The 22,179-nt window shown below is 36.8% G+C and overlaps 1 protein-coding gene and 1 long non-coding RNA gene across 5 annotated transcripts in view; one reads left to right on the top strand and one right to left on the bottom strand.

Moving 5' to 3' along the window:
- The window catches only part of TFEC (transcription factor EC), a 94,312-nt gene extending 77,383 nt beyond the window's left edge, over window positions 1–16,929 (bottom strand). For 2 of the 4 annotated variants that reach the window (XM_085568324.1, XM_085568325.1), the window contains exon 1: window positions 12,455–16,927. In XM_085568324.1, coding sequence (XP_085424450.1) covers window positions 12,455–12,655 — 201 coding nt within the window. In that variant the 5' untranslated portion in view covers window positions 12,656–16,927. Of the gene's footprint in view, window positions 1–12,454 lie in introns of all 4 variants that reach the window. The other 2 variants (XM_085568322.1, XM_085568323.1) reach the window with 2 other exon arrangements.
- LOC110477136 (uncharacterized) lies at window positions 682–21,431 on the top strand. Its single transcript, XR_002466536.3, has 4 exons — window positions 682–10,380; window positions 11,276–11,337; window positions 12,451–12,638; window positions 17,505–21,431. It is a non-coding gene; the product is annotated as an uncharacterized LOC110477136 (long non-coding RNA).
- The last annotated feature ends 748 nt before the right edge of the window (window positions 21,432–22,179 follow it).

Genomic DNA, 22,179 nt, shown 5'->3' with positions numbered 1-22,179 from the left:
GCCAGAAAATTGCTTAACATAAATATATAGAAAAGGATGCTGGAGTCAATGACCCCCAACCCCCAAAAGGTATGAACTGAATGCTAGTATTCAGATTTTGCTGGCATTTTTACTAACTGAATAAAAAATCTAGAGAGGGAAGTAATCTTGGAGTTTGAATGAACAAAATGATTCTTCAAGCACTATGTATGAAATACATTTTAACTATCAACATTATCACTTAAGCCACAAAATCCACATTTCCAGTAGTACAAAATGGATGACATTGCTTATTTGTATTCAGTTCCACTGAATTTTTCAAGGCAACATTCCCACTGTCAGTTGGAGGTTGTAGTAGCAATATTTTTTTCATTCTTTATGTGTTAGATACCATAGTTTATCTCAAGACTTAATCCAATAGATCTAATCTATTTTTTAATTATTCATAGCCTTTATTCTGTAACTATAGTCTGCCTCTTTCAATATTAAAAATGCAGGACACAGTTCAATTATTAGTGGTCCAAATATAAACAAATATTGGAGTTTGTTCTTTAAAAATATATCTATGATTTGAAACAGCACTAATGGAAGTTGTAAGCCTATATTTATCATGTAGTTCTGATCCAGTATTACTTTCATAATCTTTTGCCAGAGGGGAAAAAAAAAAGCAAACAAAAAAAAATCCACAAAAACCCTTTTGTTTGCTGTAGAGAGCAATTGAGCTCTCTATCAATTCTGCATAAGGAATTGATGGCAACTACAGTTGTGTCAAGGCAATTCACAAAGTTACCAGGCCTTCATGGAGCCACTTTTGGTCTGAACTTGCAAGGTATTTGAATGTAACAAACTCTGAAGTAAATCAATATAAAGTAATAATGGAGAAAAATTTCAAATAAATAAATAAAAAAATATTATCTGTGCATTTGTTTGAAATCATAGTACACAGAGCAAGTGTTTAGACTCAAGTATCTCAATTTGGAACCAATTTGCCACTATTGCTATTTACACATTTTGGTCAAATGACCAGTTTAGATTATCTTCAACATTCATATGATGGAAAACACTTTCAGCAGAAAATTATCAATTGTTATCACAATTTGTCATCTCTAATGTAAAGAGAGTGGTAGAAATGCAGTATTTCAAGCTGTGTCCAGCTTTTTTCTTTTTTTCTTTTTTTCTCCCTGCTGTTTTCAGTTTTTAATCTCTTTTTTCTTTCTTTCCATGTTTTGATCTCTTTGTTTGTTTACTCTGACTTCCAACATTACCTCTCAAAACCCTTTTTTTTCCCCCCATGGTTTTGTGATACTTCAACAAGATACACTTCTGAAATTATTCCTGCATTCTGGTCTCCATCCAGTTTGATCTCAAATGATGGATTATATCAGTCCCAAGGGTATAATAGTGAATATGCTCTATGGGTTTCATTAAAGACAGAGCCTGTAATTCACAATCTATGAAATTCAAAAAAATAGACAAAATAAGACTTGGACAAATTCTTTGCTAGTTGGTGTTCCAAATACTGTTTAGTTAGGGGTAGAAATTATTTCCAAAGCCACCAAGGCACTGGCCATTTTTCTCTTTATTTCTTTGACCTTTGAAAAAATTCACCATTTGTGTCTTTCAACAAATGTACAAATAAATGTACTTGATCAGGTATCTGATATCAAAGGGATCATCTTTGTCCTTGGTGGTCTTTGTTCTTATTTTCCATCGTAAGCAATTAATCCACCATTGCGTGCATATCTTATGTGATGTTCTGCCTTAAAAGCACAGTCATTTAAAAAGTACTCAAATTCAAAACAGGCTAAATGGAAGATTTGGAACAAAATAGCTCCTGGGTTAGAATCTTGTATGCTGTATTAACCTTGAGCAAAATTTTACAGTGCAGGTACTTAACCTACAAGGAAAATTTCATAATGGGAATACTGAGAAACCTGTGGCTATAACCAGTACTACTGGGTCCCAGTATAATATTTCATTTACTTTTCTTACAAAGCAATTTTTGTCAATCTTGCTGCATGAATGAAAAATCTCATCCCATAGTCTCCAATTCACTACCCTCATGAACTCATAAAAAGGTCTTTTAACCACTGCTGTGATTTTCAAGTGGAAATAATAAAATGGCAAGAGTTAAATATTAATATTCAGTTCTTACTCTGTGCTTTTCTTTGATACCAATTACAACTTGAACTTCACCTAACTCAAAAAGACTGCAGACTACTCTCAATTAGCAGTAATAGGATTAATACATAGCTCTGGAATTGAAGATTTAAATAGGAAAAAAAAAAAAAACCACTTGGCAAATGTACACTACATGCACCAAATTAATCTCAAAATAAATATGCAGCCTTGGGTGAAATAAGTGGAATGTGGAATGCTAGAGATGGGGAGGTTATTGTGGTTTTTCTGCTCTCTTGACAACCTCTGCAGGTAGCATTGCTTTGAAAACTATCATGGCTGTAGAATAACAGTACCTTTTCTTCCTTGTGTTTATGGCCACTAGAAAGTTGCTGCAATTCACAACAGGTATTCTCCTTTTTACAGCACCAAAGCTAATTCTGTTTATTAGACTTTTCTCCATCACCACTTTTTATGGTTCTCAGCCTTGTGCGTTTTAAGCAATCTCACAGATTCAAATTATTGCGTTCAAATAGCTGTCTCCTCAGAAAGGATAAAATATTAGGTGAAAAGTGTTAGATGGACAAAAGGTTTTCTATACTACAGAATGAACAGCAGGCAACTTAATTTATGGAACATCATTTTTGGGTTTCTTTACTCATGTTGAGTTGTTTGTGGGTTATTTTGTATTTGCATTTGATGGGCAGTAATTGACTTCATTCTCCCTGCATTTTGAGTAACTACCTCTACATTGTATGGTACAATGGCCCAATCTGAAAATGACTCTGTTTTAAGGTGTACATTTGACTTGTGAAAAAAAATTGTAATATCCTAAAATTCCCTATCAAACCAAAAAATTTTGACATCAGTTATAAAGAGCTGTTTATATTCTTTTCTCGGAGGAAAATATGAGATACTTAATCATGTTTTACTGATCAAAGCTCAAACAGCAGAACAATTGCAGTGTAACTAGACCAAAGCTGTGAGTCAGGACAGATGGAAGTGACAAGTTTAGTTTTTTATTTCCTTCCAATTAGTGGAGAAATCAAGACCAAGGTTGACCACAAATTTCTTTTCACAATAACCATGTACTTCATTTCTGGAAAAATGCACTTCAGGAAATACAGTCCTGTACAGAGAATTACTAACGGCCCCTTTTCAAAATAGTACAGGAAGATGCTACAGAGATTTGAAGTGCAATTGGTTGTTGCATATTTCAAAAGTTTGGCCCTAGAGTAATGATTGATACAAAAAAAAAAAAAAAACCCAAAAAAAAAAAAAAGCAAGAGTAGTACCTTCCTAGGTAATATTGATCACCAAGAATTTGCTTCATACTTAAGGTAACTAAGAAAAAATTTTCCTGGGAGTCAATATAGCAGCAATCATTAAAAGGAAAGACTGAAAGACTGCAGTCAAGATCACAACAGAGATCAACAAGTGTTTAGAATAAAAGGAAAAACACCATAATGGGAAAAGTGTGAGATCTCTTAAATCCTATTGGTGTCAGCCTCTCTTGTTTTGCTGGACTGGCAGGCAACCACAGATAAATCATAATATCTTGACACTATTGCAATCATATTTCAGTTTGATTGCAACTATCTATAGAGGCTATCTGGAGCTTCCATTAATTTCAATATGTTTGTCTCTCACACTCCAACAAAAAAAGTTAACCCAAAATCAATTGCTCTACATATTTCAAGGATTCAATCTTTTACTTGTAGCTCAAACTTTTAATATCCTAACTTAAAAAAAAAAAATATTACTTTCCCAAGTTTTGATGTGCCGATCTCCACAAGTTCTAGACCTTTGCTCAAAAAGAAATAATGTAGGGAGGCCAATTCAATTATAATATAGCTATTAATATTATTTGGTTCTTCTCAGAAAATAGACAGGATCATCTGCCTCATGGTAAAAACATACTGAACTTTGGGAGATGGTTAGAAATAGTCTTGAAAGAATAGATGAGATGCATTACCACTGTTGTGGGGCAAGTATATGGCAGCTGAGATAAGCAAAACTATCCCTCTACAGAGATGGATCACAACATAGCCCAGAGATACCCAGCATAGCCAAAATTAAAATGTCACTTAATTCTTCTTAGAGTTTGATTTCAAGGTTCCCTAATTTCCCCTTTATAAAGCAGGGAATCACCTAATAATCTTTTCTGATATGTCCAGATACAGAAATGGCAAACACATGAAAAATACGAACTGTAGAAATTGATCTGGACAGGATTGAAACCAATAAACTGCACTTTGGTGAGGAGCAGAGAAGGATGGGATGAACATGCAGGCTCTAGCCATTTAGAGATGGTTGTCATTCTTTATGAAGATTAAGGACTTGTAGCTTTGCATTCCTACATTAATCCAAAGGCCAGCCAATGTACAAGCTGCCAGGGTATAGACTTCCAGACACTGCACTTTTGATCAGAGGCTTGAGCAAAATTAATTCCCATTTCTACACTGTATTTTCCCAGCTTTACTCTGTTAACATTACATTGCAGATATGCAAAACTGACTTCAAATTTCTCTAGAAAACATTTGAGAACAAAAAGAACAATAATAAGCACAGTTGAAGAGGACTCTCTCATGTGGCCAGAGGCAAGTTTATTTGCATATACTGAAAGAATATAGCTATAGGAATCCTTTCCAAACTAAGAAAACTCTTAAAGTTAAGAGTCATGCACGTATAATTTTCTTACAAAGATCTACACATGTTTCAGAACAAATGCAAGGCTCACAGAATAGTGCATGAGGGGTATTTTATTTTAAATATCTTCATACTGTTGAAAAAAAAACTAAATAATCCTGATTTTTCTAGGGAGGTAAGGGAACCATATACATTACAGGGAATTTTAGCCTAGCATCCAGTGAATTACATAGTTTTTTATAAAATTTAGAGTTGGTTTAAAGTCACAAGTAAATCAACTGTTGTTAAAATTATAACTTTTCCCCTGTTATGTCCAGGTCTGATCTCTACCATCAGTTCTCACTTCTATGACTAATAAAAAATTCAGACACAATTTCCAGTTAGAAAGAAAACCCTTTCTGCCATGTCTTCTTCCCTTATTTTTTAACTCAGTGACAATTCTGATATCCAAAGTGGCAACTAATTGCCTTGACAATTAAATAGTATTGCCACAGTACAGCCTTTATGCATTGGTCCTGGTAAATGTCAGATGAAGCTCAACTACTCACTTCAACAGCTGCTAATTTAAGCTGAACACTACCAGCTATTACAAAGGAGAATTTTTGCTTTAAATAAGATTAATCTCAGAAATTAAGCATGGGATTGCCTCTTATAAAAAAGGCCATGGGTTATTCCTTAAATCTGAATTACTGGTTTAACAAATACTTGTATAAGTATCATTAATATTATCTGTTTTGCAATAACTAATGCAGTGTATAATACTTAATATCTCAGTCAGGTCTCTTCAAAATTCAATTATTATAGCTCTTGTCATAGAGACTAGCACTGTTCTTTTAAAGCTCCTTTTTTTCCCTAGTGACCCTTCAGCTTTACTACTCCGTCCTTGGCTGCCATTTTTCAGTTCAGGAATAGTATGACTGTCAAGTCAAGTGTAGATTTATATTGGAATCCTAACACCCATCATGATCCTCACCTTTCCACTGAAGTCACTAGGAAGCTGGGAATCCTGTTATGCTTCTAATCTGGGCCAGCATTTAAAAAAATGCTGATCTCTTTGCAAGTTTGTGGACCTTCTCTTTGCTGCAGCTGACAAGAAACTGAGTCTCCTTTCATTAACACTGGAAAACTCTGAACAACCTCAAGGTAGAGATAGCAGTGTTTGCACCATTGTTCTCTACAATTGCAAAGCCTTTGTTAATTCTGTGTGGGACCTGTTTGTATTCTTCATGGAAAGGAAAAAAAAAGCTTATCTCTTGCAAATGGGTTCCTCCCCTATTTGCATCACCCAATGAGCAGCACATGGCTGTCAAAACAAAAGTTTTACAGGACCCTCTCAAGCTATAATTTAATTTATAATATTGATACACTTAGGAATGATGGTGGACACTGAGCCCAGAAGTCATGGAAGAGTTCATATTTTTGTCACTCTTCAATGACAAAAATATGTCATTGACAACTAGAAGAATAGATATTTGAGAAAAGCTGATTATGAATTGTCCCAGGACCCTGTAACTTCCAAGCCTCAGTTAAAGGCAGCATTCATAGCATTCATAGGCTAAAATTGTGCCAGAGACTCTCCTGACAGTAGGACTGCCTGGACATGTCCTAGACATAGTTAATGTACAAGTGTGTCAAGACAGCTCAGTACTGCTCAGGGTTCTGAGCTGAGAATACACGGGAAGCAATCAGGACACCCTGTGATTAAACCATGACTGGTTCTCTTCTTACATCTGTCTTCCACACTTTGCCTCCTTCATATCAAGAATCACAGCAGACTTTAAAAAGAACCACCCTTACAACAGACAGCTTCAAGTCTTAAGTTGTTACCTGCAATTCTAATTTTGAGACAAAAATCAAATTTTGATTCAGCATTAATGCTCTCTCCAACAACTGAAGGCAATGGACCTGCTGAACATAATCTTTGAACTGCAGTGACATCAGTGATTTCCATACCACAGGAATTATCACACAGAAGCAGGTTAACAGCTGTGCTCAGATGTGTAGAGGTGTGTGCAAGAATAGACATAGCAAAAATAAAAATGTCTAAAAAAATGAAAAAAAATTGTGAGGTGTATGGGAGAAAGTATAGAGACTGTGGACTTTAGACACTGTAAGGTTAAAAAAATGAAGTCTGTGAAGTGTGTAAAAAAGAAGAGATATTATGAAAGTCTACAAAATAATGAGCGAACCTGAGGATCTTACACAGATCTCTATTTATTTCCCACTTACTCATCTCTTTTGGTCTCCATTCTGCTCCTCCTCTTTCCAGATCTTCCAAAATGTATTTTGCTCTTTTTTCCAATTTCTTTTTCCCTGTTATTTATGAACCCCTTCACATAACTCTCCAACCTTCTTCTTTCCTATATACTTCTTCTCATGATAGACATAGTAATACAAAATCTAAGTATTTTCTTAATATTAATAAATGTAAGTATTACTTTAAAAATAAAAATATTATAGTGCGTAGAACTAAAAAGTAACATATTTTAAGTGACTGCCATGAAACAATCTGCAGAGACAGACAGCCCTGCTGCTACAAACTGCTTCAACAAAATCTAGGAAGACTTAAACATAACAACCTCAATTACTATATTGTGGTAATTTAACATAAAATTAAATTTTAACTCTCAAGCATCATATCATAAGCTAATTTGAAGTGGAATCAAGAAATTTTAAGAATTCTATACTTCCTCTGAAGCAAAAAAACATAGACATGGAATGTGTTTGACTGTCTTTATGCTAAAATGCAGATGTCTACATCCAAGCTAATAATGTAGATTTTTTTTTCAGTCAATAGGGAGAAAAATATCACTTGGAGGGTGCAATCCATCTTTCTTCAAAGTATATGCCTAAGATAAGCCAGATAAATTGGATCTTAAATGGATCCACTGGCTACAAAGATTTCTAAGGCAGCTAATCCAGATGTAGACACCTGTTTTGGAGAAAGGCGAGAACCCAGTGAAGGTATTCTGAAACAGATTATTAAGATTAATGGACATCTGATCTATTCTAGTTTAAGTATTCTTGTGTTTCTGTGTGCTGTTACTACGTCATTTACACAGCTGTTGTGGCCTGGAGCAAAGCACTATAATGGTACTAGAGAGTCTGTGGAGGCAGATGGGATATATACATGGATGTGAAGTGGTTCTTTTTGGACATAGAGTGCATTTTCAGGCTTTTAAATTATATATTTTTTTGGTGGGAGAAGTAAAAATTGCTGTTCTGTTCTCCCTTTCATAGTGTCTACAAATCTGTTAAAAATCCTTCCAATTATGTCTCAATCCACCAAAAAAAACATACCAGCTTAAGAAAGGGTTTGCATTACTGTATTAAGTGTGGGAGTTGCTGCAATCAAGAGACTACATCTGAAAAAGAAACTGGAAAGATGCCAGTATAGCAGACACTGGGTAAATGAGACTCCCTACATGGGAGATATAAGGCAGGCAGCACAGGACATTAAAGATATTTGTGACTTTCAATACTTTTAAAAAGCCATGACTTCCCTCCTAGCAATGTCTGGACTGGACCTGTTCTGTCTTTAAATACAAAATTTGCCTGAAGGTTTCAAAAGAGAAAGTATTAATATTAGGTTCCAGCAGCCTAAAACAATTATTTTCAAAATAAATATAGCTATTTATAGACAGTGTTTGCTGTTATGTTTGTGAGAAGTTCTTCCTCAAGCTTCCTTAGTGCCCCAGGGTACTGCAACAATATTATTCTTCCTAGCCACTCATTGACAGCAGTAGAGTGGGGATTTTAAAGTGGTTAACAGGCAGACTCTTATGCAGAGCTTTCCCCAGTATATGCAGTAACACATTACTCTTATGTTTACACTCATTACTCAGGTACCTGAAATCACCTTCCAGTCTCTGTCTGCAGCATACCTTTGCTAGGTATATTGGAGAGCATGCTCTCAGTGTTTTGGTATCTCTTAGCTGTTGAGGGATTTTTCTGCAGGTTGCCTTTAAATATCATTTTGCACTAGTTAAACAGATAATGCTCACAAATCTTTCATAGTAATTTAGGTCTTCTTTATACTTTAATGATTTACCAGTTTCTGGCTAGTTCTCACCTTCCTACCAGCTTCCTACTGGATCTGTTGTGGTATGAATTGACACAGCATCCAGTAATGGTCAGATCAGCCCCAAATACACAGCTAAATCAATATTCCTAGTCTAACTGAATTAATTTATTTATTTACATTTTTATATGGAAATTTGTTTTATTCTTTTGCTGCAATGTTGCTCGTTTCCAATTGATCAAGGTTTCTGACTCGTCTTTGACAAAGTTACAGGTTTCTAGCATAAAGAACCCCAAGAAGAAATGGCCTCAAGTTGCTCTGGGGGAGATCTAGATTGTGTATCAGGACAAATTTCTTTGCAGAAAGTGCTGTCAAGCACTGGAACAGACTGCCCATGGAAGTGTTAAAGTCACCATTCCTGGAGGTATCTAGAAAAGGTGTTAGGTGTGGCACTTAGGCACAGGGTTTAGTGGTGGACTTGGCAGTGTTATGTTAACAGTGGACTTGATGTTCTTCAAGGTCTCTTCCAACCTAATCTGTTATATTCTATTCCATTTGATTGTTTCTTGTTAGTTTCTTTTAACTGATTGCTTGAAGAAAAAAGAGATAATAAAATTTCCACCAAAATTAATATTGGAAAAAAACAGCTCCTAGAGAAGACAAATTTTCCTGCAAAGGGTGGTCCTCCTCAGTATTTAAGAAGAACTTTCACTAACATAGTGGAACACTCCTGAGGAAAGGGCAGTAGGGTATAAACCCTTGCCCAGTGACAGATGGATGACATTCCTCATAACATATTGCTTTTCATCTTATCAGTCATTTGTTCAAGAACAGAAGCCACTTTTTGAGTTACAAATGGCATCCTACTTTCATCTGGATTTTTTTCAAAACCTTCAATCAGGATGTTTGCTAAAGCCAAAGCTTCTTACTTTACAGAGCTTACAAATATGCAGGGGAAACATGGTGGCATTTTTATTGCCTTGGGTATTTCTATAGGTTAACCTGGCTTCCTGAACACACGTAACTTCCCTTGATCAACACAGAAGTTAATCTGACTCAAGATTTTGTGTCACAAAGAGAGGTCTCAGTCTTCAAACTCTTTCTTGGGCCTTTGCGATTGTTTTTAAAGTACCAAACTAACCCTTTCCTGCTACTTCCCAAACCTTGATCTCAAATACAGCGTTCTGAATGGCATTCTATAGTAAATCATCACTCAAAATGGATTCAACATCAGTGCTCGCTCTGGGCAATGAAAAACTGCTTTAAGATATTTTTATCACCTGACTGCCATGCAAACATGCTACATCTGTGAACACAAGAACTTCTGGGCAAAGAAAATTTCATACTCGCCAAAACGTACAAGTCTCCATCCTTACGTGCTGTTAACCCCAAGATCTCACTTTACATGTTATTGACCCTCAGAGATTTGTAATTCCTCCATTTGTCTGAACAAATTCCTTTCTCCTTCCAACAGACTTTGCTGAGAAACCTCCAGTAGAAAATTTACTCAGTAGTAAGTCTTGCTACAAGGTGATGACAGCGGATCCTTAACAGAGAGCTGGCATCCTACAAAGGTGAAAAGAAATCATGTCTAGAAGTCAACCTATCTACAGGTATATTGGACACAATTTCTTGTCCAAATTCTGAAACCTGCCATGAAAAATACCTCTGGTCTCCTGATCTTCTTTGAGTTCTTTTGGAGGTGTTGTTTCCTATCTGCCCTGATTTAGATATACTTTCAGGTTTTTTCATTTTTTTTTCTTTGAGCCTCGCTTTTCAGTAATACATGACTTTCCACATCTCTTTTATCTTTTACTACTTTATCTTTTTCTCTCCTCTTATTTGTTTTCTCAACATTTTTCTCAGCCCTTCCAGTTTCCCTATCTCCTATTTCTTTCACCATTTCTCTCTCCTATTTCCCTTTGCTTTAAATTTCCTCAGCCTCCTTTTCTCCATCTTTCCCCACTTCTATTCGCATCATGATTTCCAACCTGCAAAGAAATGCTATCCTCACAGGCTCTGCAGCACTCTTTGATCACCCTATAGCCTCTGTGAGCAAGCTCCTCCAGCAGTTCCAGTGCTCCAGGTAACCCAGAGAGTCCAAGGAGGTTGAGAGGCACTTGCGCTGCAGCAGGAACCAGAGGGGGGCTAGCGTTGCCCTGAAAGGTGAAGCAGAGAGGGTCAGTTTGCCAAAGCAGAGAGATTGGCAAGAAAATATGGTGCCAGCCACATGCTGCCTCATTCCTGTTCCCCCAATTAAAGCAGCCTGTAGGGAAACTAGCATGCCACTGTAGTGCACTGGTGTACTGACCCCTCCGAGTGCTTGTTAGTGCTCACCACACTCAGCATTTCCTCTCCCTGATTGATAGGACGGTATGTGTGTGTATGGCAGAGAGCAGATTCATTACAGCACATTAGCCAGACAGGCAGACAAATGCCCACAGGGGCAGAAAAGCTGTAAGGAATAAATAAAAACTTTATTATTTTTCTAAAACTTCTTTTCCCCAGGCTACAGTGAAGAATACTGGAGTAACAGGAGAGTGGAGAGAGTCCAGAAGAGAAAGGAAATGGTGAGAACTGGAAGGAAAGTTTATTAGCAGTCAAAGAAAAGTTTAAAATACTCATTGTTGTATTCAGAGTTTGAATCTCTATTTATATTTTTATTTTCAGTCCCACTGCAAACTAGGAAAGAAAGATTCAGTGCATCAGATACCAAGTTATCAGAACATTCCTGATGTAACATGTCTGAAATGTCTGAAACCTGGCTGCTCCATTTATTGAAATTTATAATTCCTCAGTTTTAAAAATGAAAAACAAACCAGTACCAGCCTTTATCAACAGCTGCCACCATGTGGTATTTAAAATAACATAATTACTTGCAAATAGAAAGAAATATGGTGGCATCACCTAATCTGTCCAGTGATGGGTTTTTAGCCTCCACTTGGTAACTCAGCTCACAAGAGGTGATGTGGCTGTGGGGCAGCTCTGCACCCCTGCATACACTCTGCTAGGGCCAAGAAGTAGATAGCCTGTGCAAAATTGTCCTGGACACTGCAGCCACTGTACCAAACCATTTGCCCATCACCCAGCCCAAAGTCCACAACTGCCCCAGGCCATCAACAACCGTGCATGTAAAAAGTGCATTCCCAAATGGCTGCTGCCAAAACTTTTTCTGCTAGGCACATATTTACCAGGGTGCAACATCCTTTTTGCTTGTGTCATGAGATGATGCCTGCTCTGACAAGGGGCAAGAAAGCAAAAATGGAGCTGCTGGATTCTGTTTTCACTGCCCACTGGCTGGATCTTAGCCTATCTGCTGTCTGGAAATACACTGTGGTGTTGAAAGACAACTTCAGAAACATTCCACTATCCAACAGGAAGATAAAGTGCAAATTGTCAGCCCTGGACAATTAGAGAGTTGATTCAAAGATTAACGATTTAAAGAACAAAATTTGAGACAGCACAGGGACAAGATTTAGTTAGTTTTATACCTTAGTATTTGCTTGCTTGAGTCCTATTTATTTTTTAGAACATTGTAATTCCAGCAGCTTCATTCTCACCTCTCTCCTGATTTCATTTAGGTGCACTCCAAAATGAGCTAAATGTGTTACAATTAAGATTAAGAATAGCTTTCAGCAGATAACACAGCATTCTGAAATCTGTTTTGTAAATATCTAATATAGGTACCTCTGAGATTGCTGGAGCTTTGTTTGATGAAAAGTGTGTTCCCACTGGAAAAAATCCATTGAATGCAGGATGCTGTGAAACTGGCATATGACACTGTGAATAATGTGCATGGGCTTCTTCTCGAGGGTGCCTGTCTGGCCACTTTTGATCCTGTAGCTTTCCTCTGAGCTGAAACTGTAGTCCAGTAAGTGCCTGCAGCATTGCTTTATTTTTTCCCTTCCCACTATTCGCAGAGCTGAAAAAATCACTATAAAACACACACACAAAATAGAAGCAGCAATTTAATTCCTTGAACAATATACATCTACTATTAAAAAAAAAATTAAAAAAAACCAAAACACCAAAACAAAACTTCAGTATAAATCCAAATTAATATTATGGTTATAGGGCACCCATAAGAACACAATCCTTAATATAGTACTGGAAAAAAAAAAAAAGAAAAAAAAAAAAAAGGGAAAAAAAAAGATGAGAAGAAACAGTTGGCATTCAGTTAACAATCATGTTTGGAGGTTTGTGACTGACTTTGTTATTCCAAGGGAAGCCAGGTACCAGGCTCTTGGGATTAGGTACAAAGGCAAGAAAAAAGTGGACACGTATGAATCTCAAAGGTGACTGCTGGGTTAATAAAACAGTCTGTTTTCTGTTCACCCACTCTTCCTCTCAGTGTGCAAGTACATTAAAATATGTCAAAAGGAAAGCCATTTGCTGGAGAAAAATAATTCAGCTAAAAGTCCAAATTTCCAGCTGGTGTGTTGCCTTAGTGTGTGCAAGTGCGCTAACAAAGTGACCCACACATCTCACTGGATGAAAGTTGGTATCCTCATTAAAGTAGAAACAAACACTTGAAAACAGGAACAACTGCCAGTTGAAAAAAGGACCACAATTGAAATGAGAAGCCTTCATTTTTCCCCATTCTGTTTCCCACTTGCTCTATAGCAGATACTATATATATATTTAAGTAACTGCTTTAAAAATAATGAAAGAAAAACTGATTTTGTATGCAGTAACCATTTGCTGGAGGAATTGCATTGCTAACAACCATCCACATTATCATCGTGTGTTTAGAAGAAGAAATATTTTCACAGTCCAGTTTCTAAACTGCCACATACAACACAACGGTTGGTTCCTGCAAAGAGTCACCCTTTCAAAAGTGAGTAGCTCTGGGGAAGAAAACCTTATATCAGAATTGCTCACACTAGAAAGTGATTGTAGGATCAACCTCCAACCCTTTAAAATAAAAGCACGTTTATAGTGGCATATACTGCCTTTGCCCCAGGAAACACAATGAGACTTGAACACAATCACTAATTCACTGCACTGTGAACATTTTATGTAATGTGAACAGCACGAGACATTAGATCTTCCTTGGCCCAGGCCCTGGCAGAAAGCACTATTAGATAAACAGAAAGCAAAATGAGGGAAGTGGTATACCACAGTGTGAGCAGCCTTTTGTTTATTGGTGACATGATTTTCCCTGGGGGTGAAAAGAAAAAGAAAAAAAAGGAGTAAAGAAGTATTCTAAAATCTCTAATGACCTCAGCAGAGTTTATTATGATGAACCACAGAATCCCTTCATGGGTGAGGTTGGAAAAACCTCTGTGGATCATCTAATTCAACTGCCCCATTCAAAGCCAGATCAGCCAGTATGTTGCTCAGGGCTGTGTTGAATTTCAAATATCATCAAGGACAGAGATTACACAGCCTCTCCAAGCAAACTATTCCAGTGTCTGATCATGTATACACTAAAAAAGTAAATTTTCTTATGGAATTGAAATTTCACCCATTTCAGTTTGTGCCTATTGCCTCTTGGCTTATCATTGGGCACCTCCAAGACCCTTTTTTAGCTCCACATTTTTGCTCCCCATCCCATAGGTGTTTACACACACAAAGGTCATCCTGAGCCTTCTGTTCTCCAGGCTGAACAATGGTAGCTCTCTTACTCTCTCAAAACTCACAAGTTCCAAGCCCTTCACCATCTTTGTGGTCCCTTGCTGACTCCAGTACATCCATGTCCCTTTCCTACTAGGCAACTCAGAACTGGAGCCAGCCCTCCAGCTGTAGCCTCTCCAGTGCCAAGAGGAAAAATGCAGTTATACACTGTGGTTTCTTAATGCACGCAAGGAGAGGCTGTTGGACTTTCTTTCTGTTGAAAGGGTGTGCTGTGGGCTCATAGCCCACCAGAGTCCCCAGGACCTCCTCTGCAAAGGTGCTTCCCAGATAGCCACAGACAGAACAAGGACCTGGCTTTGTCTGTCACTGCACCTTCAGTTAAGGCTCTGATATTACATGCATCACAAAAACTACATCATTGCTTCTCACAGCAGCCTCTTCTAATAGATACAAGCAAGAGAAAAAGCTGAGGAACAGTCTAGCTAACACATCTGTGCTGATTCAAAAACAAAATGAAATAAAGTACTCTATTTTCTAACTGCTGATGTTGTTCCTTGGCCACAGAGATTTCTGCCATACACAAGCTTTGATCCATTGTTCCTGTATTATTTACCAGCTCTACAGGTACAGCTCTCTATACTCTACAGCATGGTCAGCTCCAGACTAAAGCTCAGCAAAAACTGAAGACTTCCCATGTTCCCAGAAAGTCACCCTGTTCTTGTGTCAGAGCATCAGGCTGCCTTAACCATGGGACCAGCTGGTGCTGCTTCCCAGCTGTTCTGCAGTATGAACCATTTCTCTTCCTTACCTCCCTGGCCCTCTCTCCTATTTTGGAGAGAGTACTTCAATGTGAATACCTGCAAAGTTCTGAAATATGAAAAATGAGAAAATGGCTTTACCTGCCCTTTCTGGCCACCACAGTCTTATCATGGCTGTTTGGTGACCACACTTGCATACTGAAAATGTAATCTTGCGGTCCTTTTGCAAACTAAACTCCCCATTGACTGATATGTCTTTGTATTAAAAAAATTACTGGATATGCAGAGCAGCAGTTCTGAACAAAGGAATTTAGTCATTTTTCTTTTAGTTTTCCTTTCCAAAAATGCCCTAAGGCAGTCATCTATTTCAGTCAATGGAAGGCTGAAAATGTTCAATCAAAAAAAATCTATTTTTGCACAATAGAAACATAAAAGACATCTAAAAGCTGCAAATATTATTTTTGTACACATTGAGGACCAGATGTCTTCACATTTCATTGACCTTTTTGTTAACTCTTTACTTGCCTACTTTTTGCCTGGAGCTACTTTTGACAGTGAAGAAATACGTGTTTATTAAGGAATACATACTTATGATCTTTTAGTTACATTATTGGGGAAAGAGGACACAGTTACATATACAAACATTCATTATAAAAGACATATAAAAATGTCAAACATTCTTCCATTTATAAAATATGTATTAATCTGAGCAATTTTACAATTTAAAAAATTTTAAAAAGTTAAAATAATATTTTGAAACTGAAATCCAACCTAACTTACATGGTTTACACAATATCTTACAAGTAGACACACAAATAGTAAAACCTATTAATTTCTACAGCAATTTCAAATACAAGTTGCTTTATTCAAAAGTGATTAAGTAGTACCAGGAAACTTTTTTAAAATCATGCAATATCTTTTTCTTTTATTTTTTATAGTTTTGGGCTTTTAGTCAGATCATCAAGTCAAAGAATTCCAATGGAAACAAAAAAAAATTTGAAAGCTCTGTTAAAATTAAAACTATGTATAAATTATTTCAAAGTAAAAGGTATCCTCAGAAATTTGCATGAAGGTTAGGTTCAAGTGCAAGGTAAATATGTACTGGTGTGGAAATATACAAATATAATCCATTATATCCTTAACTCCAATCTGTAGCAATGGCAACCAATAAACATGTATTTATGATGGCAGCAGTTTAGCCTTTGCCACTCCAGTAAGAGATTGATGTTTAAAAATTCAATACACTTTATATAATGAAACGTCTGGCTGCCTTTTTTTTTAATTTCCAGTTTGAGTAAAATATAAGATGCAGAAATTCTGAAAAAGAGAAGTTTTACACTCTACAAAGGGCATAGGGAAATAAATAGGATGAGTTCAAATACTAAGTGATGAAGATAATAAGGAAGTTTACTTTCTTGAGAATTGGAAAGCTAATTCACTAAAACAGAATTTCAGAAATGTGGAAAAGGCAATAAAAGACAGGAATGAGAACTAGTCAGACAGCTGCATTAAGTTAAAAGAGAGGACTCTAAGAAGATTTGGAAATACAAATCCGGATGCATCACATTCTGACTCAGACAAAAGCCCTGCCATAGAACACTAACACCTAAGAATAACACCTAGAATACTCTAATGAGCAATACATAACTTCTTGAGCAGCCTATACCAGAAAGATTAATGAAGTGGAAGGAAACTAAATGAAAGTAAACAGCAAGTATTAATAAGGGACTTAGGATCTGACCTATGAAGAAAGCTGAAAAGAATTACATGATAAATACTTCTAACATATATATTAACATATATAATTCTACCATATATGTATATGCTTTTAACATACATACTATATATGTAATGAAATATATAATATATATAATAAAATATATATAATATATATTATATATTTTAAAATATATATTAAAAGCATGCATCCTGAGAAAGAAACAACCATTACAAGAAGAAAATAAGTTATTCTTGTAATTATGGTGATATTAAGACTATTAAAGAGACTATCACAACAACTCTTCATAGAAAATATGGAAAACAGGGATATACTGTTCAGAAGGGGGGAAAAAAAAAGTGATATAATCCCCACCACTTGATTTGTTTAAATTGAGACTTGGCAAAACATTAGTGAAGTTATTGTACAGTAGGTCATGATCCTGTATTGGCAGGGGATGGACAAAATGACCTAGCAGGTCTTTTCCCTCTCAATCTTCTTTGATTCTAAAAGGCTCTAAGTCAGATGCTTCCATCATTTGTCTATAAGATCAGCAGAGCTAGAGCTACCACAGGGAGACCGGTGAGGGTGAATGTAGACTGGCTAATAAAATATCAGAAGCCCATAAAAGTCAAGAAATTCTTTCTCTTTTATTGTTATAAATATATAAGTATCTTATTTTCAGGGTTCAGTGTGAATGACTGCACAGAAAACTAAATTTTTAAGACATTAAAAAGCAAAATGCAGAGGGATCAGGCTGGAGTAGCAGCAAAGAAAATGTGCAGTCCCCTGCCATCAACTTTTTGAAAATGCAAGTGTCAAAGGTAAGGGAGTAGCAGGATTTCATGCACAAACATTTTTTCCCGAATTCCATTCTCATAGAAACAAGTTTTTGAATAAAAGCTCCTACCAATAGTTTCATTGATGCCTATCTATGCTATTTCCAGTTTTTCTTTACCATTTAAAAGTATTAGAAAATGTTTGAGAAATAACCTAGAACCAAAGAAAGCTATTTCATTTGAGGATATTCCGGAAAAATCTGGTGACCCTGGTGACAATTAGGGTTTCTTATAATTAAAGCAGGAGGTGGTGAAACACAATAGCAACCACTGGTTATTAATATCTCTTGTGGCCTGGGTCTGCTGTGAGCACAAACTCTGAGCACCATCCCTGGAGTTCCCGAGGGCTTCCTACCTCCACTCTAGGTCACAAGAGTGTTCAACTGCCTTGGGTGTCAGGCTTACAGCATGTCAATGGGACAGCTAAATATTACTGCTTACATCCCCATTAAGGCTGTGTGTCCCTTTGCAGGAGTGTCCAGCCTAGTGCACAAGTGTAAAAAGACAGAGAAAAGGCAGCATCAGTAAGTCTCCAGCCACTGACACTCAGAAATGGGGGTGTCTGTGCATGTGGCCACCCTATTTTGCCTCCTCCTCAAGCTGAAGAGAAGCCCTGTGATTTGCTGTTAGCTTCATCTGAGGTCACTTACTGCATTCACATGAGGAAACAGAGAAGAGCATCTCTGGGGAGAGAACATGGAAAGAACCACACAGGATAAAGTAACAAAGTCTCTTGTAAGGTAACTCCTACTTTTTCTCTTTTCCAATGTATAACAACTAAATACTGTCACCTTTTTAGCATTATCTTAATGAGAATTAGCCTATACACACTTGTATTCTATGATATTATTGGTTTTAACTTTTGGCTGTGTTTTTTGAATGTGTGCATGCACACTCATGTAAGCACAAGCAGATTTTTCTACCTAAACTAAAATGCATCAGAGCCATGTCCAATCTAATTTTATTAGCTAATATATCCTTGTAGCTTAATTCTGAGTGTTTATGTAATAGAAGTCCCATGGCCTTTTGGAAGGGCATGTGCTCTTCAGTTAGCAAGGGGGTTGAAAATTACTCTTCAGTGCATCTTCCTGCCTCCAGCATCAAAGGCAGATTCAAGAATACAGGGCATAAAATCCCAATAATTTATTAAATTAATATTTTACACAATAACAGACACCAGAGACTATAATACAATTATTAGAGAACCTTGAATCATCAGCTCTAGATGCCCCCAGCTGCCACAGCACTTTCCAGTCTGGAAGGTGTTCCTTAAAGTATTTGCCCCAGGGTTCTTAATATTAATCCATTCACCAGGCTACCAAAAAAAGGGTGTATTTTCTGTTTTTGGAATCAAAGACCATTAAATTTCTTATCCTGAAAAACAAACTAATTGTCAATATTTTATTTTCTAAAAAATATTATTTTCTCTACTTTTTTGTCAGTAGTATATCTGCATGTATGGTAATTTTGCAATAATTTGATTAATTACTCCCTGGCATCCTACAGATTAGCAACAATCCACAGTTCATGACTGCAATGCATTGCCTTACAGCACTCAAAGTGGAAATTAGAACTGCACGTGGCCAATTAGTATATTCAAATGTTGATTAATACTTTCAATTTTGTTAATGAAAACATTAGGGACTATGAATACTATGTATAGGCATCTCATTAAAAATAATACATTTACCATAAATTATCAGTGTGGATACTGATATAGAATGTGTAGTTTGATTTGAAAAGTTATTTTTCAGCTTGGGACAACTCTGTTTATATGCTGAGATCTAGGATTCTAGCTCACAGAGCCAAAACCAGATGTAATAATTACCAGCACAATGGCAACTCTTCCTTGTGAGGGCTTCTGGGAGCAGATGATCCCACTGTGCTGGACAGCTTGGCCCTGGGGAAAGGGCTCCTAATGGATGGATGAGGGAAACAAATTTCATCAGCAATCTGAAGTCAAGATCAACAATGTAACTTTGCAATTTAGGTAGTGTTTTGTTCCATTTAGATGACCCATTAATCAATTCAACTAATTGCGTTCAAAAAAGATAAAATAATGAACATTTATATTACAGCCTATAAGGATATATGCTTGAAGAACTGTGTAAGGCTATAAAAGAAATTGATACTTTTGACCACCAACAATAAAGAAATAAACACAAATTTGTTTGATTGGTACACTTTATACTGTCAAGACACAAGAATCCTGTACACCCCAAACAGATGGAACACCACATTTGTGCCACCACATCGTGAAACTCCTGTCTCAGTGAAGCAGCTGGATTAGTTTACATTAAATGTCTGGACTGTACATGGTCTAGAGATGCCAAGGAAGACTCCATGCAGCCCTCTCCATCTTCATTCCCAGAGCTCACCTCACAAGGTACACCACTTTGCTGACAGTCTGCAGGCATCCTGACCATAACCAGGTGTATGGCAGCACAGTGACACAAGCACAGGGGCATCTCATTATAGGCAAAGGGTATGACTGTGGTACACTCCTTTCCACGTCCACCCAGAAACTTCAGCAGCCACCTCAGGCTACTTCTTCACCCAAACTGGGCCTTCTGCAGTCCTTTGGTGTCCCTCCAGTAAAAGCCTTAGTACCTCCCAGGCAATGCAATGTTCTCTGTGACCTTTGATAGAATATTTGTCCTTCAGATGAGCAAAGAACAAATCCGATTTCCATGGACCCTCTAATGAAAATACATTCTATCCTGTATGGAATGCAAATTCAGATCAGATATGTTTGACAGTCTCTCCTTATGCAAAGTATATCTAAAACAGTGCTATGAACCCATTGAGTTCAATAATGTACAAAAATCATGCTATTTCATGAAATAATATTTTTTTTAATCATTGTTTGGGTTTAAGCTTCTTAACTATTCCGGTTTTTTTCAGTATCAGAAGAGCCAGAAGGTTTTAATTTTGAAAGACAGAATGTATGAGACACTATTGTGTTCATAAAATTTGAGGGAGTGAGGCATTAAGAAAAAAAACACATAATAGTAACAAAAATATCTTCATGGTATGTACAATCACACTACTTGTTATAGGCTGCATATTAGTAGAATACATCTGGTTGTGTTTTTCCTCCATATATTAATCTTTTTTAACCTAAACATTGATGGAGGAAGTGAAGAGAAAGTAACACATTTGATAAATGGTAATATACAGGTGAAAAAAGCTGCCTATGACATGAATAGTTATGGCATGATGTCCCAAGGAGGCTTGCACTCTAACACATTAACTGTGACCTTCCTATAGGGAAAAAATACCAGGTCTTCATGATCTAGACCCTGGGCTAGCCTTGCAGCAGCCACCCACACAAATTGAGAGTAAGGCATAATGCTGTCACTCTTACATTTCCTCTGAGCAGTCTGTAACAATGTGTGCAGCCTGTTACCAGAAGCACAGTTGCTACATATTAAATCAGATGAAGAGCACAAAAATTTCTCCACAAACAGGCTGAACACACAATATTCACAGAGAGTGTGAATGTCTGCTGGCCAGTTTTAAGTTCCTGACATTTCTCAACTTTTAAATAGGAGACTTTCCTACTTTTGTGTTCTTCTCCATCTCCCTATCCCTGTACCAAGGGGAGTCCTGGAAATGATGAAGCATCTCTTTGATCTTCCTTTTGTGACCTGCAGCAGGCAAAAGATCAGCTGTGCCAAAATTTTTTCTCAATCTCTGCAAATATATGGTGTAGCAATGCTGAAAATAATACAAGAGACTTGTAGCTATAGTCCCAAGCAATTATATGTAATCTACAACTATTGAATCTAATAATATGATATGATGATGATGTCTATCGTCATCATCATCTTCATCATCATTATTATGTTTTACATAATAATTTTCTGATGATGATTTTCTGATCTGCAGTAGCCTGCTGGGCAAAGGTAAAGTACCATTTTTACCTCATGGTACCACAAATGTTTTTCCAATGGAAATCTGGAAGAGGTTTCAGTGCTGGCCTGGTGTATTTTGTCCATAACCTTGCTTTCAGACATGCTTTCTATACAGAAAAATTTGCCTGAAGCTGTGTCCAGGAAAGAGAACACTTCAACTCAAACAGTCAATAGGTCAGAAACAATCATATGGTTACAACTTTAGACAGTCTAAACAACAGACACTTCTGGCAGGTTCACCAAAATTCAGAGATATTTTAAAAAGTTTTTCCATGCAGCCCAAGTATTCCTTCCTGCAGGTTTCAGGATAATTTTCATCTTAATGCAGTAACTTCAGCCTTTGAGCATCACTCTTTCAGGGTGTCCTGTACTGAAAAATAGATTTGCTTGTTATGCCTTGCTGGCTTGCTCACATAGTAGGTGCTGGTATGGTGAGGAACATGGATGGATAGTCTCAGTGCTGAGTTATGTTATCAAGTAAATGCTGATATATATTTCCTACATTCAGAGCTCAATTCTCAGGATAATTGATCTCTCATAATTCTCTTTCAATCTATGATGTTGTAAAAATTATATACGCAATTGTGCAGCTTCCTCACTAGAC

Source organism: Lonchura striata, chromosome 1A (genome assembly GCF_050655825.1).
Source record: "Lonchura striata isolate lonStrDom1 chromosome 1A, ASM5065582v1, whole genome shotgun sequence".
NCBI lineage: Eukaryota > Metazoa > Chordata > Aves > Passeriformes > Estrildidae > Lonchura > Lonchura striata.
This window is presented reverse-complemented; position numbering and strand designations above follow the sequence as displayed.